General features: G+C 45.2%; 1 protein-coding gene and 1 long non-coding RNA gene across 2 annotated transcripts; one reads left to right on the top strand and one right to left on the bottom strand.

The window, feature by feature from the left end:
* Positions 1-1,102: 1,102 nt before the first annotated feature.
* On the bottom strand, positions 1,103-11,197 carry LOC102446267 (uncharacterized). Its single transcript, XR_012906954.1, has 4 exons — positions 11,058-11,197; positions 9,222-9,448; positions 6,768-8,347; positions 1,103-1,907 (listed from the first exon to the last, which is right to left on the bottom strand). It is a non-coding gene; the product is annotated as an uncharacterized LOC102446267 (long non-coding RNA).
* On the top strand, positions 5,430-15,025 carry HMGB3 (high mobility group box 3; the record flags this gene model as incomplete). The annotated part of the gene is given in 5 exon segments (NM_001286910.1): positions 5,430-5,440; positions 12,786-12,940; positions 13,366-13,505; positions 14,071-14,245; positions 14,842-15,025. Coding segments are annotated over 4 exon segments (609 nt in total). The 5' UTR covers positions 5,430-5,440; positions 12,786-12,790.
* Positions 15,026-15,970: the final 945 nt, after the last annotated feature.

A 15,970-nucleotide genomic window follows, 5' to 3' on the forward strand; every position in this document is an offset into this window, starting at 1 on the left:
CAGGACACTAACCCGATCCCAGATCCTCTTGTTTCCTCTAGATTACACACCACACTCTAATCTGGATTAACTCCCGATCTCTACAGCTGGTGACTTCTATTTTCAGTACTTCCTTTCCCTCTTGATCCTTTTCTCCTCTTCCTTCACATCCCAGCTGAATCTCTTCCCTACCCTGCAGTGTGCTGCCACTGCTTTACAAGGGTCCTCTCTCCATTTAACTTGTGTTATAAATCCATCATGTAACAGCATGGAGAATAAATGAATGATTTGATCTAATTTATTTTCTCATTTAGTCAAAAATGCTGTCTCTTACCCATGGCCAAGTAGGCAGAAGCAGACCCACTTGGCAAATATACTAATGCCCATGCTATCCATGAGTAATATGCAAAGTTTATTGGTATTATTTATTATTTAAGGCTGATTTTGTCCAATTTTCTATGCCAAACTGTAAGCCCCTCCCAATATTTAAAAGACCCCATTAAAAACCAAGAATCGGACAATGAATTAGTTTTTCCATTGACAAAGTTTCGAATGAAGTCTTCCACAATAGCTGGAGCGACTGTACCCAACCATATCATGAGGTCCCACCTAAATAATCCTCCAGTCCCCTCACTGATCGATAAGCAATCTCCCAAAAATACCAGCTAGGAACGATAAGCTTTGTGGTCAGAAAGGTAACAATCCCAGGAAAGGACAGAATTCCAAGGTCAAATCTCCTCATGAAGAACATCTGCTCTAGCTTGTCGGGCCTCCAAGGCTATGTCTGCACTCGCCGCTTCTTGCATTAGAAATATGCAAGTGAGGCTAAGCGTGGAATATTGCCGAGCCTCATTTGCATACCTAATGAGCCGCCATTTTTGCAGACAAGGATCTTGTGCCAGAAGGAGCTGTCTACACTGCCCCTTCTTGTGCAGGAAAAACCCTTTTGTACAATGCTGTTATTCCTGAAAATAATCAGCGTAGTGGCATTGCGCAAGAGGGTTTTTCTTGTGCAAGAAGGGGCAGTGTAGACAGCTCCTTCTGGTGCAAGAGCCTCTTCCTGCAAAAATGGCGGTTCATTAGGTATGCAAATGAGGCTCGGCGATATACCACGCTTAGCCTCATTTGCATATTTCTCATGCAAGAAGCCACGAGTGTAGACATAGCCCAAGGGTCTCAACGGTGTCAGTATGGCCCCGCGAGAGAGGCAGTCCCACAGCTAATGGGGTGTAAACCGTTCAGGGATAAGAACAGGTCCTTGAACTCCATCCAGAAACCAGTCAAGAACGCAGCATCCAGGGACATCAGAAAGTTCATCGAATAAGACATCTGTGACACTGAACTAGCTTTTACCTCCATGTGATCCTAATGCACAATCCCCCATGTGCAATGCATTGCCGCAGTCCAGCCTTGGAGTGCCAAAGTCGTGGATGACAGTAGCCTCACCAGGTCTACACCTAAGAAAAATGCCCACATTCTTCTGGCCAGATGTTCAAGGAGGGGAAAGAACCTTTCTGGGTACAACTGGTGTCTGATCATCTAATAACATCTGAAACTCTGGAAATTGGAGCCTGATCTGTCACTGGCAGGTGCATTCCCTCAATGAAACCACTTCAGTCTTATCTGAATTAAGCCGGAACCGACTTAGCACCATCTACACTCTGATTCTGAGCTATTGGTTCCTCTGTATGAGTCAGATCGGATGCGGTGGAGTATCCTTAGCATATGGAACATACTGCACACTGTTTCCTCACTAACTCTCCTAACCGTCTGCTATCAGTGCTGGAGAGACCAGGTGATTATATCAGATCCTAAAGGAGAGATTGTTGGGGGAAGAACAATTGTTCCAAACCATCCGTTGGGATCTCCCATTCAAGAACACTCTTGTCCATTCTTGTGAGTTACTGAAGAAGTCCCAACAAAATGTCCTGGTTAGAGAGAACAAAGACAGTGGAAGTTACATGCTGCCGCTGGTCAGCCCACCTCAAGAGAGTCAATGCAGACTGGCCATTCTTAGTAGCCAGTGCCTTTCTTCTGCAGTTCTCTCAAACATGCTTAAACCTGGTTAGATTTAGGTAGACCGATCCAACACTCAATGAAGTCAATGGGGAAGCTCCACTGACTTCACTATATATTGGAACCAGCTCTTAGAACCCAGTTATCTGTTTGTCCAGGCTTTCCACTAATGGCAATCTTCTGTAATGTAGCCTACTGATTGGTTTCTCCCTCTCTGGCCTTTAAGGCTGATCCCTTGAAGCTGCACAGCATTAGCATATGCTTTGGGGGAAGTGTTGTTAAACCCTATGAAGTATTCATGGAGGCTACGATGACAGGCTTATTGATGATCTGTTATTGACAAAGAAGAACTAGATGCTCCAGACCTTAGCCTGTTTTGGGAGCACACCTGCCCACACTGCCAACTACAGCTGTCTTGTAACCAAATGAGTCACCAACTCTATTGTCACGGAGTCATTGACGCAGTTGTTTTTATCTATTATGGATTGTTTGATACAACAACTTGGAAAAACCTGATCTTATCCTCATCTTTCTTTTCTTTTTTTAATTGCTAAAGTCCCTTTATCATTTATTTTCATTGGGGAATTTTCTTCTAGCTGAATGACATTGATCTATGATAGTTGACCTTTAGCTCAGTCTGCACAACTCCCATCGTGATCAATTACTGGGTAGGCAGGCCCTGAAGTGATGAGAAGTATTGTTTGGTGGATTATGTGTAGACTACAATTTGCTGTTAACTTATGGATTGTTTTGAATTTGCTCACAGGATCTGGACTGCTGGACAGTTGTAGCTGTATAGGATGTCCAGTAGAGTTACATTAGGTTTGGATCTGTTCTCTGGGCCCACTTCTGATAAGAACCTTCATCTGTTAATTTAAATGTCTGGCTAAACGTCCTATGAACTCCTGAATTTCTGCATGCTAATCTCTACAAAGCTTTTGAGATAACCCCATTGTTGCTTGCTGGTTGTGTATATTATAGTACATCTCTATGGTGTAAAAGATGTACACCCAAGTTATGCCACAAGTAAAAAGGAGCTGTTGAGCCAATTGACAGAAAGAAGAAATATATGATAGGGTACAGACGATACCAGTGTATTTCCTGGCAATATGGGAAGCTATGAATCTTGTTCTGATGTAATAGCTGGATCATAACGACTGTTCTTAGGATTGAATATGGTCTGGATTACGTATGTAAACCTTGATATTTTAGTTTTCTCTTTATTAGGACTGGATCCTAGCATAATATAAATCTATGGGAAATTGCAAAGGTTATTTCTGCTGGTCACATCCGTCTATTTTTAAAGGGCCTACATGTTTATCAAGGCTGTAAAAACTGTGAATTTTTAATTTTATGTAATTTGTCTTACATGGTTCTTCTCTATTGTTTGGCACATGGCACACAAAGATAAGTTCTCTGCTGATGTCAATGGGAACTGCTCTGCTGACTTGCATGGAGTTTTGTCCCATTCCACCAGCATAAAATTTTGGTCCAGAATGTTTTAGAGAAGAAAAGAAGGAAGGGAATATTGGAAGTAGAAGCTTCCAGTAGCTGCTGTAAGTGGCAGAACTGGCTAGCGGGACAGATGAGAAATCTAAAAGAAGTACAGTCACAGCAGAGGCTAGGTCTACACTACACCTTGTTTTCGGGAAAAGGTACGCAAAATATGCTCCACATTTTGCATACCTTTTTTCAATTTTTTTTTCAGAAGCAGCTTTTCCCAAAATTTGGCCCGTCTACACTGGGCCAAATTTCGGAAAATCCCCCTCTTTCGGAAGATCCCTTCTTCCTCTTAGAATGAGGAAGACAGGGCTTCCGAAAGAGTGTGTTTGCTCTTCCGCAAAAAAAAAAAAAAAGCAAAACCCCGCAGTCTAGATGTACCCAGAAGGGCCTGTTTGAGGAAGCGGGAGATGGCAACAAGAGGGAGGGAAGGGCATGGGTAGAACAATGTATATGGATAAAGATCCAAACCGGGGGTGTGAAACTGAGCTAAATAAAGAGCAAAAGAAACACCAGACATGACTAGGGAGAAAGTGGCAGAGAAAAACAGATGGTGAAAACAACCTATCTATATAGATAAGTGTCAGCTTCTGTTTGTTTTCCTCCCCTCCACATTTATGCTAGAGAAAAGGTTTGAACTGTTGCCTAATCTGCCTGTTGATTAAGTATTTTAAAAATATATCTATATTATTTTCCTCCCCCGTTACATACATTTGGCACTAATTACTTCGAAGTACAAATGGGGGTAATGCAGAAGTGTATATATATTAGGGCCTGCAGTCACTGCTAAATCTATCCAAATAAGCACTCAGGGTCATCTGTTTAGTTGGACTAATATTTAATTGGGGCCACATTAAGTTGCCCATTGAGCTAAATCAGGATCATAGTAACTTCTGGCTCTCTAACATGCAGGACAGGCAGGGTTCTTAAATACCTCTTCATACTGCATTTAGTGTTTTCAGCATATATTTGATACCTCGGCTGTGTCTACACTGGCATGAATTTCCGGAAATGCTTAAAACGGAATACTATTCCATTTTCAGTTATTCCGGAAAAGGAGCGTCTACATTGGAAGGCTGCTTTTCCGGAAAAGCCCTTTTTCTGGAAAAGCGTCTGTGGCCAATGTAGACGCGCTTTTCCAGAAAAGAGCCCCGATCGCCATTTTCGCGATCAGGGCTTTTTTCCGGAAAAGACTACTGGGCTGTCTACACTGGCCCTTTTCCGGAACAGTGTTCCGGAATAAGGACTTATGCCCGAGGGGGAGCAGAATAGTTTTTCTGGAATAGCGGCTGATTTTGTACAGTAGAGCATCGTTGCTTTTCCGGAAATTCAAGGGCCAGTGTAGACAGCTCGCAGCTTATTCCGGAAAAGCGGCTGATTTTCCAGAATAAGTGGCCCAGTGTAGACACAGCCTTCTTGTTTTGTAGGTTGAAATGGAAATAGTCTTGCAGGCCGAGATACTGGAGTTACATAGGTTGGAATTCAGCTTCAAAACCACAGACACTAACTAATCAGTGTGTGTGTGGAATTTACACATATTGCAAGAATTAAGGCTTGTACATGGATCTTTGGAGTTCTGTTTTCTACAGAATTTAGTTTAAAAACCAAGGTTAAGGCACTGAAGTTGCAGAGAGAGCCTACTGAATTTATACAGGGTTGCCTATAATCATCCTTAGAGGGCAGCTGCAAAAGATATGTTAATTGTCTCAATTGCTCACACTAGAATGTTAACTCAGGAGTCACTGACTTCCATGGGAACCCAGTTAGGCCAGCGGGGAGTGCTTTTGAAAATTCCCACCCTAAGCTGCCATAACTGAATTTCTTGGTTAACATGCTACTGAGATGAACAGGGTTAATGAACTCTTGATTTGCTGCTATCAAGGCTGTTTTCAAACCTTTCTGCATCACTCCGCAGGAATCAGAAAGTTAGCAGTTCAAGATGGCAGTTTCCAAAGTGCTCAGTTTTGGCCTAATTCTGCTCCACAGGACCAGAGTCACAAGAAGATGAGAGTCTGTGGACCTCCTACTATTATATATGTTTTCACTGCACAGTTAAATTGAGTTTTAGCCCAAATCCTCCCTACCACCCTCCTAGCACCACAGAAAATCCTTTTACTTGAGTTTGTAGGTGTGTTAAGCCTACACTAGTTTATCTCACAAGGGGCATGGGTTGGAGCCAAGCTATGCTTTTACTTGGGGATCTTTTCACTTTGCAGTGAGGATGCAGGCTAAATAATAATGTGGATAGTCCTCTAAGGCCTTCCCACAATTCCCTCCAAAGGGCAGACAAGTTCTCCTGAAGTTGACATCACTGTCTGAGAGAGAACCCCAGAGAGTTTAACCCCAAAGAACCATGGGATACGCACCCAGAGACCGATGCAGAACAGTCTCACCGGGGTTATCCTATGTCAAGTGCTAAGACCAGTCCCCCTGGTTAGCTGTGCAGCGAAGACATACCCCAAATGCCAACTCTTCCGTTGTCAATACTCTTAGTACAGTTGTCTCTACTAATGGTCTGTCAGATAAGTGAGATTTTTCCCCTCTCAGGATTTCCTCACTCCTGCATAAGGCAAGTAGATGCCTCTGTTTATTAGAAAAGTCCTGGGTTTGTTGTATTTTCAGTAGAAACATATGCCCTCTTCTTTCTTTACATACTTTACTATGTACCACTTGCTGGCATCTCCAATTAATCACGGGACAGATGAATTGGGTCTCTCAAATCCTGGTGTTGCATTAGCTAGCAAAGGTTGGAAACTGGCAGTTCCCGGACTCCTGTTCGCTCAAGAGGCTGGCAGACAACTGGGCCCTTACCTTTTCTTTTCGTTTGAGAAAGGCCTCAGGATGTCTAACAGCAGAGGAAGGGCAGGGGATCAGCAAGCAACCCTTCCATACTCTGTAATCTGCATCCCCAATGATCTGTCTCCCCTCTAATCCCAGGGGTGCTGGAACAATTTTTATAACAGGGGTGCAGAAAGATCTTGAACCCAACTGTTTGTTTTGACATGCTTTCCATTATAGAGGGTGCTGCATCACCCCTCAGTTTCAGCATCCTTATGTCTAATTCTGCCTACTCCTTCCATCCTTGACGACAAGCCTGCTATTTTCAAAACTCTCATGCAAGCCCTACAACAAAGCCCTAAAGTCCACCCACACTCTGCTGCCAAAGTCTCTCCCCTGCAATCCCAACTCACTTAATACCTGCTGTCAAAGTTTCCCCAGAGAGTCTTTTGGACAAACTTTCTTGTGTCTGGTTAAGCACTGGAATAAATTACCTGGGGAGGTTGCAGAATCGCCATCATTGGAGATATTTAAGAGCAGGTTAGACAGACACCTATCAGGGATGATTTAGACGGTACTGGGTCCTGCTGTGAAGGCAGGGGACTGGACTTGATGACCTCTCGAGGTCCCTTCCAGTTCTAGTGTTCTATGATTTTATGATTTCTGGTGGTGACTTTCCTTGGCATGGTGCTGCTCCTTGCTTGGCTATAAAGGTCATGTGGGAGACATTAGTCATGCTCTCCAAGCAAGGCCTTCTCATCCCACTTCCAATATGCTCCCAGTCTGGTACTGGCCTTCCTTGACAGTAATACAGGGAGTAAAGTGCTGCATGAAAATCCAGAACATAACCCACAGCTCCATGTTGTCATAATCAAGACATAACAATTAACATGTTTTGAGATACCTACAACTATCCTTAACAATAAGTAAAAGTTGCTCAGAATATTGTCTACTAGAAAGAGATTTTGCTGTGGTCATGCTGTTTGCCTTTTATTGTGAGGTTTCTCCAACATATGGTCCCCATAGTAGTCTCATTCACATTTATGAATGGTTCCCTTTCCTTTGTCTTATGCTCTTTGGTTTTAAAACACAAATAGGGCAAGGATCAATTAAAGTCAAAAATTGAATGAGAAACCAAAGCAGAATTTTAGCTAAAATCTTCAATGGAGTTTAGCCAGTTTGGGGAGAAATTCGGTGTAGTTTCTGCTAAAATTCTCTGATTTATATTATCCTTCCTCCAAGTTGCTCATAACACCAGTTAAACTACCGCAGCACTGCAGAGAATGGAAATTGGTTGTAACTCTGAAATGTTTGTAGCTCTGAACAAAACATTATAGTTTCCGTTCAAAAGTCTGCAGCTGAATATGGACAGCATTCAGAGAGGTGTAGCCTTGTTAGTTCTTTTTAGCAAAAACAAGGGATGTGGTGGCACCTTAATGACTAGCCACTTTATTAGAGCATAAGCTTATATGAGATACAACTCACTTCCTCAGATGCTTGAAGAGGAGGAAAAACAAGAATTCAGAAATGGGAGTGCTAAATAAATCAGGGTGGATGTGGCTCACCTCCAACAGCGATGAGAAGATGAAAGTATGTGAAGGGGAAATTACTTTTTGTAATGAGAAAGCCACTCCTTGTCTCTATTTAGACCACTTTTGATGGTGTCAAATTTGCATACAAATTTCAGCTTAGCAGTTTTGTGTTGCAGTCTGTTTTTGAAGGTTTTTTTTGTTGTTTTTTGTTTTTGCGCTTAAGAATGGCAACTTGCAAGTCAATAATTGTGTGTCCGGGCAGGTTAAAGTGCTCTCCCCCCAGGTTTTCTTTTTTTGTGTTACCATTCTTGATTTCTGATTTGTGTCCATTTATTCTTTTGCATATAGACAATCCGATTTGTCCAATGTACATGCAGAGGTACATTGCAGGCACATATCAGATTAGTAGATGTGCAGGTGAACAAGCCTTCAATGGGGTATGGCTGATGTGGGTAGATCCTGTGGTGGTGTCAGTAGGGTAGATGTGTAGACAGAGTTGGCAACAGGGTTTGTTGCAGGGATTGGTTCTTAGATTAGTGTTTCTGTTGTGGGATGTGAAGAAAAATGCTGCTTTTAACCATCTTAATTGAAATGAAACACAGGTACAGCTTCCTTACATTCTCAAATCTTTAAAAAAACTTTCTTTAAAAAAAAAGTACTGGATTTGTTTCCTCTCCCCTCCCACTTGTTTCTGCCTATGCCGTATAGCACATTTCCAGTTCCAAATGAGGAGGGTGCTTAACCTGTCAGTTTGTAACTCTGGGGTTCATAATTCAGAGGTTCTATTGCATGTTGGAGGAAGCATGGGGAAACAGGGCCCTACCCAGAGACCATGCATCTATCCATCTTTGCCTTGTCACTCACAAAAAATCACTCTGAGTGCATTCTATATAGTGGTTTCTGAGTCACACCACTCCTGCCTTAAAATAACAGATCTGTTTCTCAGACAACTAACTGTGGTAAGCCAGAGGACCGGTTTAACCATTTGCCAGATGCTCTGCAGGAAACCTCTCTTTTTCAGGTGAGCCAAAAGGGAGGGACTTTCCCCAGCTGAGTCAGAGAGCTGTGCTGATTGCATAGCTGGACTTCGCGGTTTGTGTAGTTCATAAAATACAACATGCTTCAATAGTAAGCACTAAATCCCAGAATATTTTATACAGAAGAAACTGCAGAAGCAGGTCAGTAGTTTGGCAGTAGCAGGAAGTTGAATTTTGACTTTAAAAAAAAAATTGTTGCTGTTTTGTTGAAATAATGTAATTCAGATAAAATTCAGAGTTCTTCTTCAGTTCCTTTCATTATTTATAATGAATGTTATCAGTTTATTTCAGACCCAGTTCTATTACCATTATTTACAGTGGGTAATAACTACTTAATTATTTTGCAAATAGACTCATTGACATAGAATCAGGCCTTTACCTGCTTGGGCCGGTTGTTTCCATCCAGTCCTTTGAAATGCTTTTTCTGCTCTCCCCTATTGTGTTTTTGTATTTCCTTGTCCACTCCCATCTCGACTTCCTTTTCTCTCATCTTCCCTTTCGAATCTTTCTCCTGCTTTGAGTTCTTCATTTTTCTCAGCACTTAAGTTCGTCCCTTTCTGCTTTTCTCTCCAGGGCAGTCTGATGCTCACATGCATGCTCCCGGGGCTGTCAATTAAATGTATGTTGTGTCAAAATAAAGGAGGAGCTCCTGCCATCTGTGAAAGCCACCAGTTGCTGTACTGCACTCATCCAAGTGGCGGGTTCTGACTAGAACGAAAAGTCCCTTTTTTTCTCTCCCTTTTGCAGGGAGTTTTGCCTCTGCAATTTTTTTTTTAAAGATCTGCTTCCTCTTGAGTCTCCTAGCATCTCTGAATGTGGGCAGGGAGGGAAGCGGCCTCCTTAAGGGCCTGTCGTGGGGGGCGGGGGGAAGTTGACAGAATGGGGGATTTGGAGTCCTTGATCCTGCGCCCACGATGGGAGGATGATGCATTGGACTCGACGCTGGGTCGGATTATCCCCCGGGTCCTGCGCTGCCTGGCCCAGCCCTGAGAGCGGGGCCAGCAGGGAGGCCTGGCGGGCCGGGGCACGCTTGGAGCGGCGCCCGCAGCCGTGGGAAGCGCCGGGGCCACGCGGGCTCGCGCCCCGCACAACTTTCCCCCCGGCCCGGCTCGCGCCTGTCCCCGGCGGGCGTTCTTTTTGAATGAATGAGCTGGGCCGGCGCCGGCCAATGGGCGCCCGGCCGGGGATGAATATTCATCAGCTCCCCGGCCAATGGCGGGGCGAGGAGGTTGTTTTAAACGGCGGAGCCCGGCAGCCAATCAGGCCGCTCTCGGAGGCAGCCAACGCGAGGCTGAGCCGAGCAGTGCTGAGCCCAGCGTCGTGCCCTGCGCTCCAGCTACTGCCCAGGCTCGCGAACAATACAGGTACGTGCGGCTCCGCCGCCGCTCCGACGGGCAACTTTTCGGGGGGCGGCTGCCCTCGCCCCTCCCCCCGCGCCCGATCCCCCCTTTCCCCTTCCTCCCCCGCGGGTTTTTCTCTCCCCCTCCCTCCTCCGGCGGCTTCCCCCCTCCCCGGCTGGATTAAAAAACTTTTTTCGCCCCTTTTTCCCTTCCCGCGGACAGGCAGGCGGGGTGCCGCTCCAGCCGGGCGCTGCAAGCCGGGGCGCGGGGCGCAGCGCCCCCCCGACCCCCGCGTGTCCCCCCTCTCCGGAGCGCTGCACCCCATCTCCCGCAGGGGTGCCCCGACTCCGGAGCGCCCGTCGGGGCGCGTCGCGCCTGGCTGCCCGCAGCGCTGGGGCTGGTGCGGCGCCTGCCCCGGGGCCAGCTCCCCCGGCGCCCCCCCGCCCGGGCAGGGGCTCTCTCCTCCGGGGCTGCCGGCGCGGTGCAAGTCGCCGGCCGTGCGCAGGGCTCTGCCCGCTGCCGACTCTGCATTAACATGGCTGTCGCGCGAGCATCTGACAGGGCGCTGCGCCCGTGCGCCCCGGCCGCACAGTCTCTTTCCCTCGCCCCCCGGCCCGCCTCGCTCCCCCGAGCCCTTCGCTTCCCACCCCGCCTCTCTTCCCCTGCCCGGCGAGGTGCGTTTCGTGCCCCGGTGCCCGGGCTGAAGCCCCGAGCCGCCTCTTCCTTGCGCCGCTCTCCCTCTGCTGTGGGCATTAATATGGCTGGCGCTTGAGAGCCCCGGCTAAGGAAGAAAGACGTGTAAGCAGCACAGCGATCGGGAGGGGGGCACGAGGCGGGGGAAATCTCCGCTCCCCAGCCCCGCAGAGCGGCCAAACCTTTCGCTTTCGCCCCGGCTCCTTTTTCTCTATCTCCCCTTGTGCTTGGCGGGCTGGCCGGGGGTCGTTGGGGGGCTTTTTGCACTTTTCCCCCTCGGCGCGCCTGAGCGCAGCCTGGGCTGTAATGGCTGCACGGGAGTCTTTGTTATACAGAGTATTGCGCTAGGCAGGGACATGGGAGGGGAGGGGGGGGGAGCGCTTTAACTCCCTCTCCTGCCTCTGCCCCAGCCCCCACGGCCCCCAGACCCCGCTGGCAGGACAGAGGGGAGGTTTTTCTAGGGGAGGGGGTGGTTTTGGGGGGGCTGGGGGCCCGGGAGCCCCCGCGGGGAGGCGTCAGTTGAGCAGAAGGGGGTGTGCGGCTTTGTTAGGCATAGCAGCCTCACTGCCTTAGAGAAGCCATTTTAGCGAATGGAGCCGGCTATGGGCGAGGAGAACAGCAACCACTTCTCTATATCCCTGCCTAGCACCAAGGCTATAGATACTCCTATGGCACGGGCGAGAGCCCCACTCTGCCCCAGCCCTGCCAGGCTGTGCCCCCCGCCCGGGACCACCCCCCAGGCTAGCAAAGGGGCTCATTTCAGGGGCACTTTCTTTCATGAAGAAGCATTTCACAAAATGGAAGATGAATTATTGGTGTCTTGGTGACCTGTCGTTTTTTTCCCCCCCCTCCTTCTACTGGAGTCTCAGGCAAAGGAGCGCTGCTGAGCTGGGCACATCCTGGCTGCACTGGCCCCACTTGGAGCAGCAAATGCCCCCGGCCATGGGCAATATGCAGAAAGAGGGTCCTGTCTCTATTTTTGCTGTGACCTTGGGAAGGGGGGGTGGTGGAAGATGGCGGGAAGCAAAAGGGGGGCTGTAAAAACATACAAAATCCTGCCCCTTGAATCTGAAACTTTGCAAACCTGATTTGCTGCCTTTTAATATGTGACCGAAACAGGAATTCTCTCCCCCTCCCCCCCAAATTTTTTTTTAAGATATTTGTGTGGCAGGGTGAGGGGATGAAAACATCTGTAGCCATTTACAGAATGGGGGTGTGGGAATGATTCTGGAAACCCACTTTTACTGCACATGTTGGATTAGGGTGCATAATTAAATATTTATCTTTGTCCAATAATTTTTGTTTCAAACTCTCTTAAAAGGATTCGAATAGAAAATACGACTACAGGAGGCTGGAAAAATAAAAAATATATATTTTAAAACCACCATCCAAAAGTTAGTGTCTTGCTGTTGGTAACTAGCTAATCACACCCTTGTGCTGTCCACTCTGAATCATGTCACTTGATGGAGCAAAAGAAAATGCTTCTTGTCATGCAGAGGCTGGCAGTTAATATGGTTTAAAACTGGCCGTTATTTGTACACCTTTTTTAACAGTGTTGCATTTTTTTTCAAGGTGGGGAGAATCAGTGGAAGCTTTTCTCTTGGGTGACAGGCACTTACATGTGAACTCTAGCTGTCCTGAAGGAATAACTCAGACTGGTGTTATGCACTCTGTTCAAGCTCTAATGCAGCAGCCAAACTCAAATAAAATTTTGTAATTTATATTTATAAAATACAATTACACATTAAGAAATGATTATACATTTTTATCTCGCTATGGGGCCATACTACTTGTATTTGGAAGACTCAGCTCTTAGAGTAGAACCACTTAATTCTGCCCAAACTCAACCTGAGGGTTTACTTAATCTAATAGTTTAAATCAGTGACTTATCTTTTCTCCTCCCTGCAGAGTCAAGATGGCTAAAGGTGACCCGAAGAAGCCTAAGGGCAAGATGTCTGCTTATGCCTTCTTTGTGCAGACGTGCCGTGAAGAACATAAGAAGAAAAACCCAGAAGTTCCAGTCAACTTTGCAGAGTTTTCCAAGAAGTGCTCAGAAAGGTGGAAGGTAACTTAATTTGTAACTTCTTGCGACCCTTGTTTAAATGAGGGAGTGACTCATTTCAACCAATACCCCTTCCTTAACTTTGTTTAGTTTGGTTTTTCTTTTTCCCCTTGGGTGAGGAAAATGTATACTCCCTTTCCAGATTGCATTGGAAACTTGGGTGGAGAAAACACCACCAAACACTTCCTTTCTTTTCCCCATGCACCTCAAGTAAGAGGTGGCCACCTGCTATTTTAATAGCTTAACTCTAGAAGGAGGAGGTTGAGCAAATTCAGTTATCGGCCCTTGCTGAGGGTGGCCCTTGTGATAATGAGTTTGTGAATCCTTGTCCTCCAAGATGGCCTTAGTCCAGTGAAGACACCATTAGCACATAACTCCAACAGAAAAGGGGAACTCGCTGAGTGTTCGTCTGTGTCTCTTTATTTCAGACCATGTCAGGCAAAGAGAAGTCCAAATTTGATGAAATGGCAAAAGCCGACAAGGTACGATATGATAGGGAAATGAAGGATTATGGACCAGCTAAGGGTGGCAAGAAGAAGAAGGACCCTAATGCCCCAAAACGACCACCGTAAGTAACTTTCTTTGCAAGGCTGTACACATGAATGGTTCTGTTCATAGTTAGCTGTTGCAATGTGTCTTTCTCTCGAAGATGCAAATTGAACACCAGATCAGATCAAATCTTGATAACAAGGAACAGCTTTATTAGTACCTGTTTATAAACTCTCTGACAGTTGAATTCTCAAGTTAAGGAGCTCTAAATGTGACTCCAATAGCTGGACAGATGCAAAACTTTTACTTTCTATAAACTAACTTTCTAAAGTAATGAGGCAGGAAATGACAGTGATTTTTAGATGCCCCAAACAATGCAAATGGAAAAATGTGCAAAGTTTTAAAATAGTGAACAGGTGTTTAATGTCTTGCAAGCTTGGTTTATAAATAAACCCAAATATCCTGTGTGGCTTTTTAAAATTATTTTTTTAAACCACTCTTCCCTCTACTGTCTGTCTTTTGACAGTCCTCAGTCTTGTGAATCATTTGGGTGGGTTGATTGAAAGAACTGGAGGCCTTGCCCAGTTCAGATCTTCAGTTTCAGATTCTGAGATGCTTATTTTAATATGAAACTTTTCTCCAAGGTCTGGCTTCTTCCTGTTCTGTTCAGAATTCCGTCCCAAGATCAAATCCACAAATCCTGGCATATCTATTGGGGATGTAGCAAAGAAACTTGGTGAAATGTGGAACAACTTAAGTGATGGTGAAAAGCAGCCTTACAATAATAAGGCAGCTAAACTGAAGGAGAAATATGAAAAGGTAAGGCTAGGTTGTACCCTGTCTTAGTAACATGAGAACATGTGTGCATAAACACTTAATTTTAATGAAGAGATCCATATTACATAGGGGCTGTCTTTGTTTAGGCTTCTGTGACATGTAAGGACTGGTTATCAGCAAGACCTAGTATACTGGATCTATACTGTATAATACACTTCCATGTAATGGCTGAACTCTTTATTGGTAAATGTGGGGGTGTCGCTCCTGTGATATTTGGCTGCTAGATTTTGATTTGTTTTGTTCCCTCTCCTCGGAGCCCCTTCTGAAGTGAAGCTTTGGCTGCTGACTTTGCTGAAGGAATCACTTTAGCACAGTCAAATTACATAAACATCTGTTACATTCTGAAAGTGAATGTGCCTTTAAAAACCCTAAATCATGAACTCAGGATGCCAAACTAATGTTTAGAATACTCAGGTATACTTTGGTACCCACAAGCCCGTAGGCTGTCGCTCCAGCAGCCTTTCCCTCTGGGAGAAGGCTGCTGAAAGCTGGCTTCTCTAAAATTCCTGCCACTGCTGTACAAGTGATCTATGCATTTATTGCTTAGAGCAAATTAAGACATCCTCTTGACTTTGCAGGATGTTGCAGACTACAAGTCTAAAGGAAAGTTTGATGGTGCAAAGGGTGCAGCAGCCAAAGCTGCCCGGAAAAAGGTAGAGGAAGAAGATGAAGAGGATGAGGAGGATGAAGAGGAGGATGAAGAAGATGAGGATGATGAATAAAACTGTACAATATTTGTCTGATGTGAATACCATAGAGTAGGGGAAACACCATAAACAAAGCACCTCTGACTTGAGATGGTGCTGTTGCCCTCATTAGGCTTAATTACAAAATTCGGATTCTGATCGCATTGTAGTTTCTAAAAGTGCTCTAGAAATTGTAACTGGTTTACATGAAGTGGCCATGGGTGTAGTGAGCACCCTGAAACTGTATCAAAGTTGTACATATTTCCAAACATTTTTAAAATGAAAAGGCGCTCTAGTGTTCTCCTCACTCTGTGCACTTTGCTGTTGGTGTAACAAAGCATTTAAAAATGTTTCAAGCATTTTTTAATTTGTAAGGTGGTGTTACTATATGGTTATTGGCTAGAAAATCCTGGGTTATAAACTGTACATATCTATAGTTTGTAAAAACTAGACAAATTCTTGTGGTACATGCTTAGAGTTGTGATGCCTTAGGGAGGGATGATTACTTTGGAAGGCTGTACCTTCTATAGGTGCCATGGCCCAAAGCATGCACTGTGAGGGTAGATCTATTTACACTACAGTGGGCGTCCATTTAGCTTAAAGTTGTCTTTCTGTATATAGTGAGATTAGCATTCTGCTGCCATTCTTAGTTGTGGAAGGGGGTTCAGCTGGCATGAGAAGTATATGGATTTTTTTAGTTAAGTGCGGTAGGTTTTTTTTAAACTGAAACTGTAGACCTCTCTTCATTGTCAACGAAGTGAAGAGCAAGTGCGGCAATTGAAGTTGGAAAAACACTCTGTACTTAAACACATTTGCAACGTTCTGTTGGTTTTTTGTATGTTTAGAATGCTGAAATGTTTTTTGAAGCAAAATAAACAGTATTACATTTTTAAAACTGTTCTTGACACCATTCTAAATTTCTGGCTGAAAAGTACCTTGACAGCAAAAAGTTCACTTTTGAAGTTTGTGGCATCCCTGAGGGGGGATAACTTTAAACATTCTGTCTCAAAGATAAAAATGG

The sequence above is a fragment of the Pelodiscus sinensis genome, chromosome 13 (genome assembly GCF_049634645.1).
Source record: "Pelodiscus sinensis isolate JC-2024 chromosome 13, ASM4963464v1, whole genome shotgun sequence".
NCBI classification, from domain to species: Eukaryota; Metazoa; Chordata; order Testudines; family Trionychidae; genus Pelodiscus; species Pelodiscus sinensis.